The 13,987-nt window shown below is 48.2% G+C and overlaps 1 protein-coding gene across 1 annotated transcript in view; it reads left to right on the forward strand.

Moving 5' to 3' along the window:
* GGTA1 (glycoprotein alpha-galactosyltransferase 1 (inactive)) overlaps window positions 1-13,987 on the forward strand; it is a 68,385-nt gene that overhangs the window by 36,587 nt on the left and 17,811 nt on the right. Inside the window, 1 exon segment of the mRNA XM_059073091.2 lies at window positions 8,362-8,450. Coding sequence (XP_058929074.1) covers window positions 8,362-8,450 — 89 coding nt within the window.

Below are 13,987 nucleotides of genomic sequence, written 5' to 3' on the forward strand. Positions count from 1 at the left end.
CTCAGCCTTTGCTAAAGCTCCGTTTCCTCAGCTAAAAGCCGCTGCGCTGACCAGGGTGAGGGATGAACAGGATGGAGTGAGTGCGGAAGGCTCCCACACCGGGCACACAGGAGGCACCTGGAAATGGCAGAGGAGTTGAGCCAATGCTCACCAGCTGGTCCAAGGAGAAGCTAGCCCCTCAGTGAGTCTAGCCTGGGATTAGCTGGCCTTGGGTCAGCTGGCTTTGGGTCAGTTGCTAAGTGGTAAATCATGAAAGGCAAAATGAGAGGCTGTCGCAAAGAGACATGGGTGGTTAGTCCATGGGTAAGCCTGCATGTTTACTGAGAACAAGAGAGTTAAAAGGATGGGCACTGGAGGCCCACTCTCTGGACCTGAATCCTGGCTCCACCACTTTTTACTGTGTGGCATTGGGCAAGTCACTTAACCTTTCTGAGCCTCCATTTTCATATCCGTAAAATGAGGATGATACTAGAGTGACTTCACAGGGTCGTTGTGAGGCTTACCTGAGAGATTGCTGGTAAAGCATTTAGCCCGGGGCCTGGCCTCGTTCAGCTGGGGGGCATCCAAGTGTTGCAGGGCCAGAAGCTTATTCAATTTTCAGGGTCCGCTTTAAGAAAAAGAATGCAAAGTTGCAAGTATAATATTAGGGTGGAAGTGAATGCAGTCATCCCTCAGTATCCACAGGGGATTGGTTCCAGGACCTCACAGATACCAAAATCTGAAGATGCTCAAGTCCCTTAGATAAAACAGCATAGGATTTGCATATAACCTGCACACATCCTCCTGTTTACTTTAAGTCACCTGGAGATCACTTACAATACCGAGTATGATGTAAATGCTATGTAAATAGTTGCATGTATGCAGCAAATTCAAGTTTTGCTTTTTGGAACTTTCTGGAATTTTTTGTTTTTTAACATTTTTGATCCGTGCTTAGTTGAATCCTTGGATGTGAAACCCATGGTTATGGAAAACTATTTAGTATGTGAGGAGACATCCCAACAAATAACAAAAATTGACAAATACTCTACATAGGACAAAATCCAGAAAACATCCTAATGGAATGTGAAAGTAATATAAAAATGACTAGTATTACTCAGCTGTCTGATGCACCTGTCATATTTTGGCTGCATACTCCTGGATTGCCTCTTTGTCTGCTGATTTTGTAGTATCTTTTTTTTTTTTTTTTTTTTTTTTTTTTTTTTTTTTTTGCGGTATGCGGGCCTCTCACTGTTGTGGCCTCTCCCGTTGCGGAGCACAGGCTCCGGACGCGCAGGCTCAGCGGCCATGGCTCACGGGCCCAGCCGCTCCGCGGCATGTGGGATCTTCCCGGACCGGGGCACGAACCCGCGTGCCCTGCATCGTCAAGGCAGACTCTCAACCACTGCGCCACCAGGGAAGCCCTGTAGTATCATTTTTAATAGAGACAAAAGGAAGACGAATCCGTTTTGCCTCTAGCATGGTTAGTCAATGGTTGCTTTTTATAACTGCGAGTTTAGAAGTTTCTTTCAGCTTTACAACTTGTTATCGGTGATGCCACGGCTGTGAATCTTTTGGCAGTTTCCTGCTCAGGTGGCTCCAGCCAGATCTCTGAAGAACTCAGCTCTTCAACCCTGGATGGCGGGAGGGGTGTGGGTACCAGGTGGCTGTGAGGTCTGGATCACTGGGACCCCTGAGCAGGGAGCAGAGCCGCAGCTAGTTCAGCTCCTTCTCTTGTGGATCCAAGTGGGAGGCTCCTGGGAGCTCAGCAAGGCCTACCTGGGGCAGGTTGTTACTGGGACCCAGGTAGGTCTGCAGGGAGTGGGGTCAGTATTCAGGCCCCACCTGCAGCCCCGGGACAGGCACCCAGGCTGGAGTGATCCTCCAGGCAGGAGCAGCGCCTCTCCTCGGGGCAGCATTTGGGCCTTCCCCGCTCTCCACCGCAATGGGAGAGCAGGCCCAGTCTTGCCGGGGGGTCCTGACTCAGAGGTTTCATAAGCTTCTGGATCATTTGGCCTGTGGGCTCAACATGAGTTAGTTGGCAGTCCCCTCTCTTGATCATCGCTTCCCGGAATCTGCGGGCCATTGCAGCAAGACGAGCTCCATGTGGCTGAGTGAACTTGTCCTCGTAAAATGAGACTTCCAGCCCTGTGGCTGATTTCTCATCCAGGTCCTAGGTCAATCAGGAAAGGCTGTCATGCAAAGTTAAGTCCACAGGACTTGTTTCAAGGCTGGGGAGACTGAGGCCAGAGGGACCCGTGACCCTGGTTCACAAAGCCGCTCTGTGTGAGCGCTGGGGTGACGTTTGAGCCCCCGCTTCCTTCCCTGCCCAGGGTGAGCCGTGGGGGCAAAGGCGACGCTCAGCAGGACCCTGAGCTGGGGGGTGGTGGGGAGCTGAGCTGTCACAGCGGTCGCAGCGTGGCGCGGAGGGCTCTCCCTTGACTCTTCTGTGTGGTGCTGCCCTGGAGGGCCGAGACCCCTCTCAGAGGGAACCACAGCTCTGCCCTCAGAGCCACGCATTTCTGAATCTCTTCCCTGGAAAAGCATCATCCTTGGTGCTGCTGCCATTGGTGGAGCATTTACTGACCACCAGGCACAATGCGCTGTGTAAACATGTCTCCTTTTGTCCTTTCAAGAACCCTCGGGGAGGGTGTTTGAAGCTCCATTTTGTCTATGTAAATAGAGGCTCAGAGCCAGAGAACTTGCCGGGGGTTGTGCATATAGGGCTGTACATTCTTAGCGCCGGGCTAATTTCTGCCTGGAATGCTGGATCTAAATGTTACAATGGAGGATGTGGAAGATTAAAGATAGGAGTTCTGTGCAGGGGTGCAGGGTGACTAATAAATACCCAGTCAGCTCCCGAGCCTTCTCCCCCCCCCCCCCCACTTAGCTGCTTTGTTTTGTTTGCAACACTTGTGGGTTCCAGGGGCAGGGGGGAAGAATCACGGGCAGAGAGGAAGATTCTTCAGCCTGCAGGAAGGTTTGGTTTCCTCTGCCACTGCTGTTCCCATTCTCTCCCAAGATAATGGCTTTTCCAGGGCTTCTGAGTGCTCTGTGATTCAGTTGAGATGCTCACCTTTTCCCCTGACATGAGATGGAGAAAACAAGGGCCACTAGAATTCCTTTCACAGAGGAATTCTGTTTGGGAGGAATACCTTGACTTCGATCAGTTGGGGTGAAACTATGAGATTCTCTGAAATCGTGGGTGTATCATTCTTTGTGGAAGAATTAATTTATGGGCCGCATGGAAGCGTCTGACACTCCAGGCAAACAGAAGCGGAAGAGGAGGCGGTGGGGGGGGGGAGGGGCGAGGACTGCGGAGGAACGACGGGCTTACGGTGTGACCCTGCCTTGCGAAATGCACCCAGGTTTTTAGCACAGTCTGCACCTGTTCCAGGAGTGGGGACGGTTTCCCGTGGCAACGGTTGCAGGGACTGAGTTCTGGGAGTGGCCCAGGAGCAGCCCGTGTCGGTGGTGGGGTGGATTCAGAGGGAAGTCGCGAACACCATGACAGTAGGGCCTGGGAGATGCTGGGAGGGCTCAGGTGGAACTGGGACTGGCTGGGCTCACATGATCCTCTGAGGGGTGGGGTCCAGGTGACTCAGCTAGTTACACTCTCCCGTATAAGGCGTTAGTACTCTGTAGGTCCTAATTCTGTGCTCAACCCCCTAAATGGGATATTTGGAAGCAACCCCAACTGTCTCACTTGGTGGGTAAGATAGTCAACCGTGAATCTTCAGAATGACACAGTTTTGAAAATTCTGAGAGACAAACACATCCGCGAAGGGCTTTTAGGCCGCATTGGCTGCCAAATGCCTCATTTTATCCAGAGAGAAAAATAAAAATATTTTAAAAGACCCTCTGGCCACCCTGCCAACCCTTCTGTCCCCAGAGACTTGGGTTCCAGATTCCGGGAAGCGTGTATACACCCATTTCCAGTGCTTTGCTAAGGGATGTGAGATTGGGTCATTTGCACAGCTTCCAACTGTAAGTTTCCAACAAGAGTGGTGCCTGGCCACCGCAAAAAGTAAGCAGATTCAAGTCGTTTATAGAGTCCAGAAAGAAACGGGCTTCAAGAGTTGCCTCTGAGGCTAATTTCTGAAATTAAAAAAATCAAACAGCTGCATTTGGAGAGGGGATTAGGGGGTGTGTCTGATTTTATATCAGGCTCTCCCTGAGGTAAGCGTCAATGTTCTCTACCATGAGAGCTTGTGCGTTTCTCTATTGAATGTTTCTTACACCAGGAGAAAATTTGCGTTTGATCCTCAGCAGATGGGGTTGATAAAGCTTCGGATGGCCTGGGCTTGATCAAAGAAAATCAAAGTCGCCTGGCATTGCCAAGGAGCTCTTAATCAGGCTGCAGCACAGAACAGATGGATAAACCTTTAGAGTCCCTAATTTGCATCAGTTTGCACTTTATTGTTTAACATGTTCTTATTCCAAAACCCTTATTCTTTTCTCTCAAATACGTTTTTGTTTTTTTTGCGGTACGCGGGCCTCTCACTGTTGTGGCCTCTCCCGTTGCGGAGCACAGGCTCCGGACGCGCAGGCTCAGCGGCCGTGGCTCACGGGCCCAGCCGCTCTGCGGCATGTGGGATCTTCCCGGACCGGGGCACGAACCCGCGTCCCCTGCATCAGCAGGCGGATTCTCAACCACTGCGCCACCAGGGAAGCCCTCAAATACGTTTTGAGCTCTTGCTAACTACCAGGCACTGTGCTGTCTTCATTGGATCCTCCCAACACCCTGTTTTATGGATACCAGTGATAAGAACTAGCATTTTTTGAGCATTTATACGGTGCCAGGCACAGTGCTAAATATTTTATGGATGCCAACTCTTAACAGGCATCACCATTTTTAACACCATTTTAGGGACGAGGAAACCCATCTAAACGTGATCCATTACAGGTCCACCGTCCCTTTTCTGAATCCCTAGGGCCGGATATGTTGGAATTCAGAATTTTTTAGATGCAAAGTATTTATCATATTATGTAATGCACCCAGTGCAGCGGGAGCAAGCACATAACAAAATACATCAATATTTATGCAAAGAAACATTTAAACAGTCTCACTAAGTGGGATAAAGTTTATAAATGGCCTCATGGCAGTTAGGGCCTGGATACCAATTGAATTATAAACAGGCTTTTGGTTTTCAGAGCTTGGAGTTGGGTGAGGGTCTGTAAAGATGCCTACATGTGCGGAGTTACCCATTTTCGTGTGTCTCAAATCCCCGCCTCATTCCCAAGCTCCTGTGTTCTGTCACCATCCACACTTCTCTGGGTGTGAAGACAGTGGCAGAGAGAGATGGCCACAGTCTCAATCCAGATCTGTTTGCTTCCACACCCAGGCCTTTCCTTGCACTCAATGCTAATGCTGTTGACATAGAAATCAAGTGGCTTTTTCCAGCAGCGGGGCCGAGTTGCATGCAGCCCTCTGCGTTTCGTAACTTTTTTTTTTTTTTTTTTTTTTGCGGTACGCGGGCCTCTCACTGTTGTGGCCTCTCCCGTTGCGGAGCACAGGCTCCGGACGCGCAGGCTCAGCGGCCATGGCTCACGGGCATGTGGGATCTTCCCGGACCGGGGCACGAACCCGTGTCCCCTGCATCGGCAGGCGGACTCTCAATCACTGCACCACCAGGGAAGCCCTGCATTTCGTAACGTTGCTGTGGGCCCCGGGCTGTCTGTGCCAGCTCACGAGGTAGTCACAGGAAAGAAGCTTGAGACCGAGGTTTCCCTGTGGCCCGGCAGGCTCATCTTCTCACGGTCTCTGGATCTCCACCGATCACAGTTGCATCTGAAAGCTGGAGGTTGAGTTATGACCTTGAGTTCAGCCCTGGCTTTTCCATTTCCAAACAGAACGCACCTTCTAAGCAAGAAGGAATAGAGTGTCTTGGCTGATCCCATACTTTTTCTTCTTTAACTGGATTTAATAATAAAGGTGATGGAGCATGTGAGATCCAAGCTGGGAATCATCTCAGAACGCTCTTTGAAAAGAATTGGAGAATAACCTGTCCCCTGAACGGACACATCTCAGTGCCATTCTCATTTTATTTCATGTGCTCACCAGACATTTATTGACAGCCCCCTCTGCTGTCTGTGGGGCACTGGGGATTCAGGGTTGAATAAGAAGACATCCTTCCTGGAACGTGCCTGGTAGTCCAGTGTTTAAGATTCCATGCTTCCAGTGCAGGGGACATGGGTTCCATCCCTGGTCAGGGAACTAAGATCCCACGTGCCACGTGGTGTGGCCAAAAAAAAAAGAAAAAGACATCCTTTCGGCCCTCAGGAAGCTCAAACGAATGATTAGGGGAGACAGAGCCAAGTGTGGACGTTACCACATGAGCCGCCCCCCAAGGTGATGGGTACAACAAGGTAAATAAAGTGGTGGGGGAGCTGGAGGAGAGAAAGGGGGCTTCGCTGGTGGTCAGGGTGGAGGTGGGAAGTGGCTTCACAAAGGCGATGACATTGGCTTCCCACGCGTCCACTCCCGTGTTTTCTCCACCTCCCGGTCCTCTCCTTCTTGCCCCCTCCTCTGTCCTACCGCTAACTGTCGGCATCTTCAAGCTTCAGCCTAGGGCCCTCCTTCCTTTTTTTCTCTCTACATTCTCTCCTTGGTAATCGAATTCATTCCCTTCACGTTAAATACGGTCCTGGGTCCGTGGACATCTCCTCCAACTGCACAGCCCGCCCACATCTCTCCCGTGAACTTCAGACTCGGAAGTCCACTTGCCTGCTCGTCTCCATTCAGGTGTTCACACACTCCTCGAAATACACACATCCAAAAGGCAATTCATGATCATTATCCTCCAAGCCTGTTCCTCCTCCAACCCATTTGAGGAAATGCTACAACCCGCCTGCTTAAGCAGAAACCTTGTTTCTTCCCTCATCTCTGATGACTAAATTACCAGCCAAATCCTATCAATTCTGTCTCCAAAGTATATTTTGAATGAAGCCACCCTTTGAGGCAGGCCACCTCCTCTTTGTGGCCATTAAAATAGTCTGCCCTTGTCCTTTTATCTGTTCTGCATACCCAGCGCCCAGATGGGTCTCTCTGAATGAAGTTGGATGAAGTGATTCTTCAGCTTCAGATGCTTTGGTGGGTCCCCACTCACTTTCCATGCCTTTCCAGACTCTGACTGCCCCTGTTCACCCTCTGACTGCCTCCTACCACCACCCCGCCCTCGTTCCAGCCGCTCAGGTGGGACAACTTCACTATTTTTTCTTGTCCAGGTTTTTTGCTTTTGTTTTATTCCAAACACAAGAGGCTTTTTCTCGGTCAGCCTGGTATAGATGCTGTTTCCGAAATATTCTCACCCTTTCTCATGGCACTTTTCATCCTTTTCCATCCTATCTTCATCCCGTGGGAAGCTTTAAAATCACCTCCCCAGTGAGGCCTTCCCCGACTACCCAAATTAAGGTATTTCCCAAACCGTTATTTCCCACCCATCACCCCTTCCCCCTTCCATCACAATTTCATGCAGCAATCAAGAAATATTTATATACCTACTGTGTGTCGATTGTGTGGGTGTGGTGGAGAAAAGCTGGCTGGGAAGTGGTTGAGTCTAGATTGTAAAGGACCAGGGTGTTTTCCCCTCTGAGGATGGGCATATAGGCAGTCTATCAAGGGCAGCGGAGCTCAGGAATGGATGGTTCCCCAAAATCACATGCCAAGAGGTGGGGCGATCTGAGTCAGAGGCAGCTGGTATCCATGGGAAACATTAGCTAGACCCTCACTCTAGAAAAATGGTACAGATGAACTTATTTGCAAAGCAGAAATAGAGTCACAAATGTAGGGAATAAACTTATGGTTACCAAAGGGGGAAAGGGCGGGGATGGGATGAAGTGGGAGATTGGGATTGACGTGTATACACTACCATGTATAAAACAGGTAACTAATGAGAACCTACTATATAGCACAGGGAACTCTACTCAGTGCTCTGTGGTGACCTAAATGGGAAGGAAATCCAAAAAAGAGGGAATGTATGTATACATATAACTGATTCACTTTGCTGTATAGCAGAAACCAACACATCATTGTAAAGCAACTATACTACAATAAAAATAAGTAAGTAAATAAATAAATAAACAAACAGCCCCCCCACTCTCCCACGTCCATGGTGAACCTTGTGATCAGTCAGGATACTTTCCCTCTGAGCCTCAAAGTGGCCTTAGCGTCCTCCCCTACCCAAGCAGCCCTGTCAATTCATTGAACTGGCTAATTTGCCATCACAGGCCTATGCAGTTTAAGGTAGAACATGCTCTTTAGCTCTCGTTAAATATTCATCAACTTCTCCTTTTAGAAAGGATATGGGCAGAAGCATTTCTTAAAAACCATATCCCATTCTCAATATTTAATCTGTTTTTTCCCCTCTTCTTTTCTTTTCCCAGGAGAAAATAATGAATGTCAAAGGAAAAGTGATTCTGTCAATGCTGGTTGTCTCAACTGTAATTGTTGTGTTTTGGGAATATATCAACAGGTAATTATGAAACATGATAAAGCGATGTTAATGAAAGTCTCCTCTGATCTCCAGGTATCAGCCAAGTCAGCAGGTTGAATTAAAATTAGGATTAACTGACACCATAAAGAAGGGATTCCATCCTTCCTGTATCCCTGAGCTCTAGACTCTCTTTAAAATCATTAGATCTTCATGTACCTTCTAAGTGATTAATTCTCTTCCTTCCTGCCATGTTCCTAATGTCTTGATTTTTATACCTTTGCGGTTCTGGGTAGGCTAGAGCCAGAAACAGTAAGGTCATATGAAGACCAAAATGTCATATTAAATGATTTATACGACCAGATATGGAAATTACCTTAAGAAATTTCAGACAGGAATTCCATGAGAAATCCACCCTGATTTTTGCAGTCCTAAAATATTTGCAAAGTTTAAAGGAACAACTCAAGGTTGTTGACTTTGGCGCAAAATACACTCTGAATTGCTGGTGATTCATTTGTGCCTGGCAAGACTTTGGGGTATTTTGTCTTTTTTTTAACCCTGGAAAGCAAAATGAATTAAATATTTCTGAGTTTTCAAGTTCATCAGTGGATTCACCCCAAATATTTGAGCTGCTTCTGTGCTTTTGGAAGCTACCAATGCCTCGGGGATTCCAGCTGCAGAGGCCTCTGACAGAAAGGAGTCTCCACAAGTGGCTACAAAGATGCACGATGGTTTTGACTTAAGAGGCATTGGTACAGCTCAACCGCTCTTTCAAAAAGGCCACCTTAGGGCTTCCCTGGTGGCGCAGTGGTTAAGAATCCGCCTGCCCATGCAGGGACACGGGTTTGGGCCCTGGTCTGGGAAGATCCCACATGCTGTGGAGCAACTAAGCCCGTGAGCTACAACTACTGAGCCTGCGCTCTAGAGCCCGTGAGCCACAACTACTGAGCCTGCGCATCTGGAGCTTGTGCTCCACAACAAGAGAGGCCGCGACAGTGAGAGGCCCACGCACCGCGATGAAGAGTGGGCCCTGCTCGCCGCAACTAGAGAAAGCCCTCGCGCAGAAACGAAGACCCAACACAGCCAAAAATAAAATAAATAAATAAATAAAAATTAAGAAACAAAAATAACGGCCACCTTACAATTCTGGGCCAGGAGAGCTGTCTCGTCACCATTGATATTTTCATGGTGAAGTGTCTTGCCTCCCAAGTTCAAGATGATGGCCTGGATGGACATTAGCATGTCTCTTTCAATTCTTAAATTCTAAGATTTGATGAGCCATCAGGACAATCTTGGCCACTTATAAAGGAACTGCACCTTCAGGTACATCAGTAGAAGGAGGATTCTCTAGACTCCAGAGCTGATTAGACTCCAGAGCTGATATTCCCCGGGTGCTGCTGCTGCATAGATCTAACTGCTTCTGGAGTGTTCTCCCGTTTCATTCTTTTTTTTTTTTTTTTTTTTTTGCGGTACGCTGGCCTCCCTCTGCTGTGGCCTCTCCCGTTGCGGAGCACAGGCTCCGGACGCGCAGGCTCAGCGGCCATGGCTCACGGGCCCAGCCGCTCCACGGCATGTGGGATCCTCCCGGACCGGGGCACGAACCCGTGTCCCCTGCATCGGCAGGCGGATTCTCAACCACTGTGCCACCAGGGAAGCCCTCCTGTTTCATTCTGAACAGCTCATTTTAAGAAAAACAAGACAAGCTAGGGAGTGACCCTGTTGAAGTGGTCTATAAACCAGGTCTTTTGAATTGAAACTGTGGGTACTTAGTCCAAAGAAAAGATGACTCAGTGTTGGATGCAGGGACCCTGGGGCTTCCTTAGATACTTGAGGGCTGAGGAAATATCCTCGCCGGAGTCTGGAGCTAGGCTGCCTGGGGCTGGTCCTGTGCCACCACTTACCTCCTCTGTGACTTAGGGCAAGTTACTCAGCCACTCTGTTCCTCAGTTTCCCTATCTTTAAAAATGGGAGGACAAACTTATGGTTACCGGGGGGGAAGGGTTGGGGGAGGGGTAGTTAGGGACTTTGGGATTGACATGTACACACTGCTGGATTTTAAATGCATAACCAACAAGGACCTACTGTATAGCACAGGGAACTCTGCTCAATATTATGTAACAACCTGAATGGAAAAAGAATTTGTAAAAGAATAGATACACATATATGTATAACTGAATCACTGTGCTGTACACCTGAAACTAACACGATATTGTGAATCAACTATACTTCAATATAAAATAATAAGTTAAAAAAAAAAAAAAGAAATGACTGATGAATAGGGGGCTGTTCTCCCTGTCTTGGTGAGTGTATTTGTGGAGCAGACCAGTTTGTATACCTGTAGAAGCTTTAGTAAAGCTGATTATTATTTTTTTGTAATGGGCATAACAGTAGTACCTGCTTCATAGGGTTGTTGGATTAAATAAGTTATTGTGTATAAAGCACGTAGGGCAACACACTCAGTAAACGCTAGCTGCTGTCACCATTATCGTCATCATCATTACCGCCATCCTCATCGTCTGCTCAGAGGGCAGAATAGGACAGGGGCTTTTGGCAAATAATAGGAGGAAGAGCTCTAGCAGTTGGAAGAATCCAACAGAAGAGCGAGCAGCCTTTGGGTTCCTCCCCTGAACTGAGTTGCTTGTGTAGGTAACCTTCAAGCTCTGAACGCTTGGTTGGATAACCTTGGTGTTTTGGATTGCAGCCAGAGTCATACTTCCATATTTGGGGTACTTCACAAAATTAAATTATGGGAGCCAAAGGCCCAAATGTGCATCTTGGCACTGGTCTCCCATAAAGAGGGTTATTTTGCAGTGCTGGGCACACTCTTCTCTGCACAGTAACTGGAGCAGCTTCTGGCTGCTCTTTGGGGCCACAGTCTGGCACCCAGACTGCAGCCACATAATTCTTCAAAGTGAGGAATCTATCTGAATGTCTGCAAGAGGTTTAAAAGGCAGCAGATTCTTTGCCACCCTGTGAGTTGCCTGTGTGATGATCTGAGGTGAGCTGAGGGCACTAACCTTAGGCAGGTGCGCAGCACTGGAGCTAAAAAAAGGTTGTAAAATAACTCAATCGAACACATCAACTGATTAGGAAAGAGAACTGTTGTCAGTAGAGCATCCTGAAAGAATGTTTGATTTGAGGCTGGATAAAAAAAAAAAATTCTTAGAATTTTAGAGATGGGAGATACTTTAAAAGTTATAATAAAGTAGTGATAGTGAGGGTGATTTTGATGATAGCAGCTACTAGTTATTGAGCATTTGCAGGTGCCAGGAACTGCACTATGCATTCCCTCCACTTCTTAAAATAGGCCTGCAAGTAAGTATTACTCAGCATTTCCGGATGAGGAGCACTGAGTCTCCACAATGTTAAATGTGAATGTTCAAATTCACATTTTCAGGAAGATTTAGGTCCGGGGCTGTCTGATTGAAGCCCATTCTCGACCCACGATTACAACCCTTCTTTTAGTTGAGAGTTCCCATTTTTCAAGTGACAGAACGGAGACCAAATAGGTGAAATGACTTAACAGTGAATTTATGTCCAAGTTCTAATTGGAACTCAGATCTGATTCATCATCTGGGGCTCCTTCTTTTTTTTTTTTTTTTTTTTTTTTTTTGCGGTACGCGGGCCTCTCACTGTTGTGTCCTCTCCCGTTGCGGAGCACAGGCTCCGGACACGCAGGCCCAGCGGCCATGGCTCATGGGCTTAGTTGCTCCGCGGCATGTGGGATCTTCCCGGACCAGGGCACGAACCCGTGTCTCCTGCATCGGCAGGCGGATTCTCAACCACTGCGCCACCAGGGAAGCCCTGGGGCTCCTTCTTGAGCTGCTTGTTCATGCCGAGTGCTGTGAGGAATCACGCCAAGGAGAACTCCTGCCCTCAAGGGGTTACGCTTTGGATGGAGCAAGCAGGCGTACACACCAATAAACCAAAAATGCGGGACTTCCGTGGTGGTCCAGTGGTTAAGAATCCACCTGCAAATGGAGGGGACACGGGTTCGATCCCTTGTCCGGGAAGATCCCACATGCCACGGAGCAGCTAAGCCTGTGCACCACAACTACTGAGCCCGCATGCAACAACTACTGAAGCCCGCGTGCCTAGAGCCCGTGCTCCACAACAAGAGAAGCCACCGCCATGAGAAGCCCATGCAATGCGACGAAGAGTAGCCCCTGCTCGATGCAACTAGAGAAAGCCCGTGCGCATCAACAAAGACCCAACACAATGATAAATAAATAATTTTTTTAAAGTTAAATTTAGAAAATCAAACCAAAAGCCTAGATAAAGTTAAATTTAAAAAAAAAAGAGGGCTTCCCTGGTGGCGCAGTCGTTGAGAATCTGCCTGCTAATGCAGGGGACACGGGTTCGAGCCCTGGTCTGGGAAGGTCCCACATGGCGCGGAGCAACTAGGCCTGTGAGCCACACTACTGAGCCTGCGCGTCTGGAGCTTGCATTCTGCAACAAGAGGCCGCGACAGTGAGAGGCCCGCGCACGGCGATGAAGAGTGACCCCCGCTCGCCGCAACTAGAGAAAGCCCTCGCACAGAAACGAAGACCCAACACAGCCAAAAATAAATAAATAAATAAATAAATAAATAAATAAATTTTTAAAAAACAAACAAAAAAACAATGCGAAGTGGAGGAAGGACATCTGAGGGAGAGAAAAGGGACCGTGAGAGTTCAAGAAGGCAAAGATTATGTTTGGCTTAGAGAGGGCTCCATTTTTTTTGCCTTCATTTACAAGTATTGATTGAGCACCTACTGTGTGCCAGGCACTGTGCTAGGATCATACCAAGGAAGGCACAGAAGAGGTGGCATTTGAGCTGTGCCTTGAAGGATGAATATGTGTCAAATGCCATACACTGCAGCGTGGGTGTTGCTGTGACCTGAGATGTCAAAGGCTTCTGGGAGAGGAGTGTGCAAAGGGCAAGATGGCAAATTAAAAAGTTGGGACAAGGTGGCAAATCTGAATCTACAGATCGATGCCCTGAGTGCCAGGTGGGGGTCTGAGTGCTGAGTTGCAGAGGGCCCGCCCCCTTCTCTCCCCTCTCCCTTCCTCCCCTTGTAGGGCGTGGAGTCAGATTCCCCAGGTTCAAATACTGTTTCTTCTCCTAGGGGTACGACCTTGAACAAAACCACTTAATGTGTCGGTGCCTCTGAGGAAGAATAGAACCTCCTTCACTGATTGTTGAGAGTATTTAATGAGCTAATACATGTCAATTGCTTAGAACAGTCCCTGGCCAAGTATTAGCTATTATGAATATTGTCAGATCAATAAACAGATTTAGAAACAAGGGATGTGAGAGCTTGGTCCACAAGTATTGAGCTAAGAGAGGAAACCATAGGTGGAAAGAGGGCATGCATTTTACTCCTACCAGGAGATATGGACTCCCAGCAGGGGCAGAAGGGCAGAGTCTGAAACAAATATTAGTCATTTATTTTTTTCAGAGACGAGGGCAGCTGGGGCCAGAAAGGTGCTGAGCCAGGGCAGGTGCCTGAGCCCAGGTCCAGAACTCTTTCTACCAGGCTGTCTCCTTTTTATTCACAGGGAGGAGAAGTGAGCAAGTAAGATTTAGCCATTGGGCA

Source organism: Kogia breviceps, chromosome 8, assembly GCF_026419965.1.
Source record: "Kogia breviceps isolate mKogBre1 chromosome 8, mKogBre1 haplotype 1, whole genome shotgun sequence".
In the NCBI taxonomy this organism is placed as follows: domain Eukaryota; kingdom Metazoa; phylum Chordata; class Mammalia; order Artiodactyla; family Physeteridae; genus Kogia; species Kogia breviceps.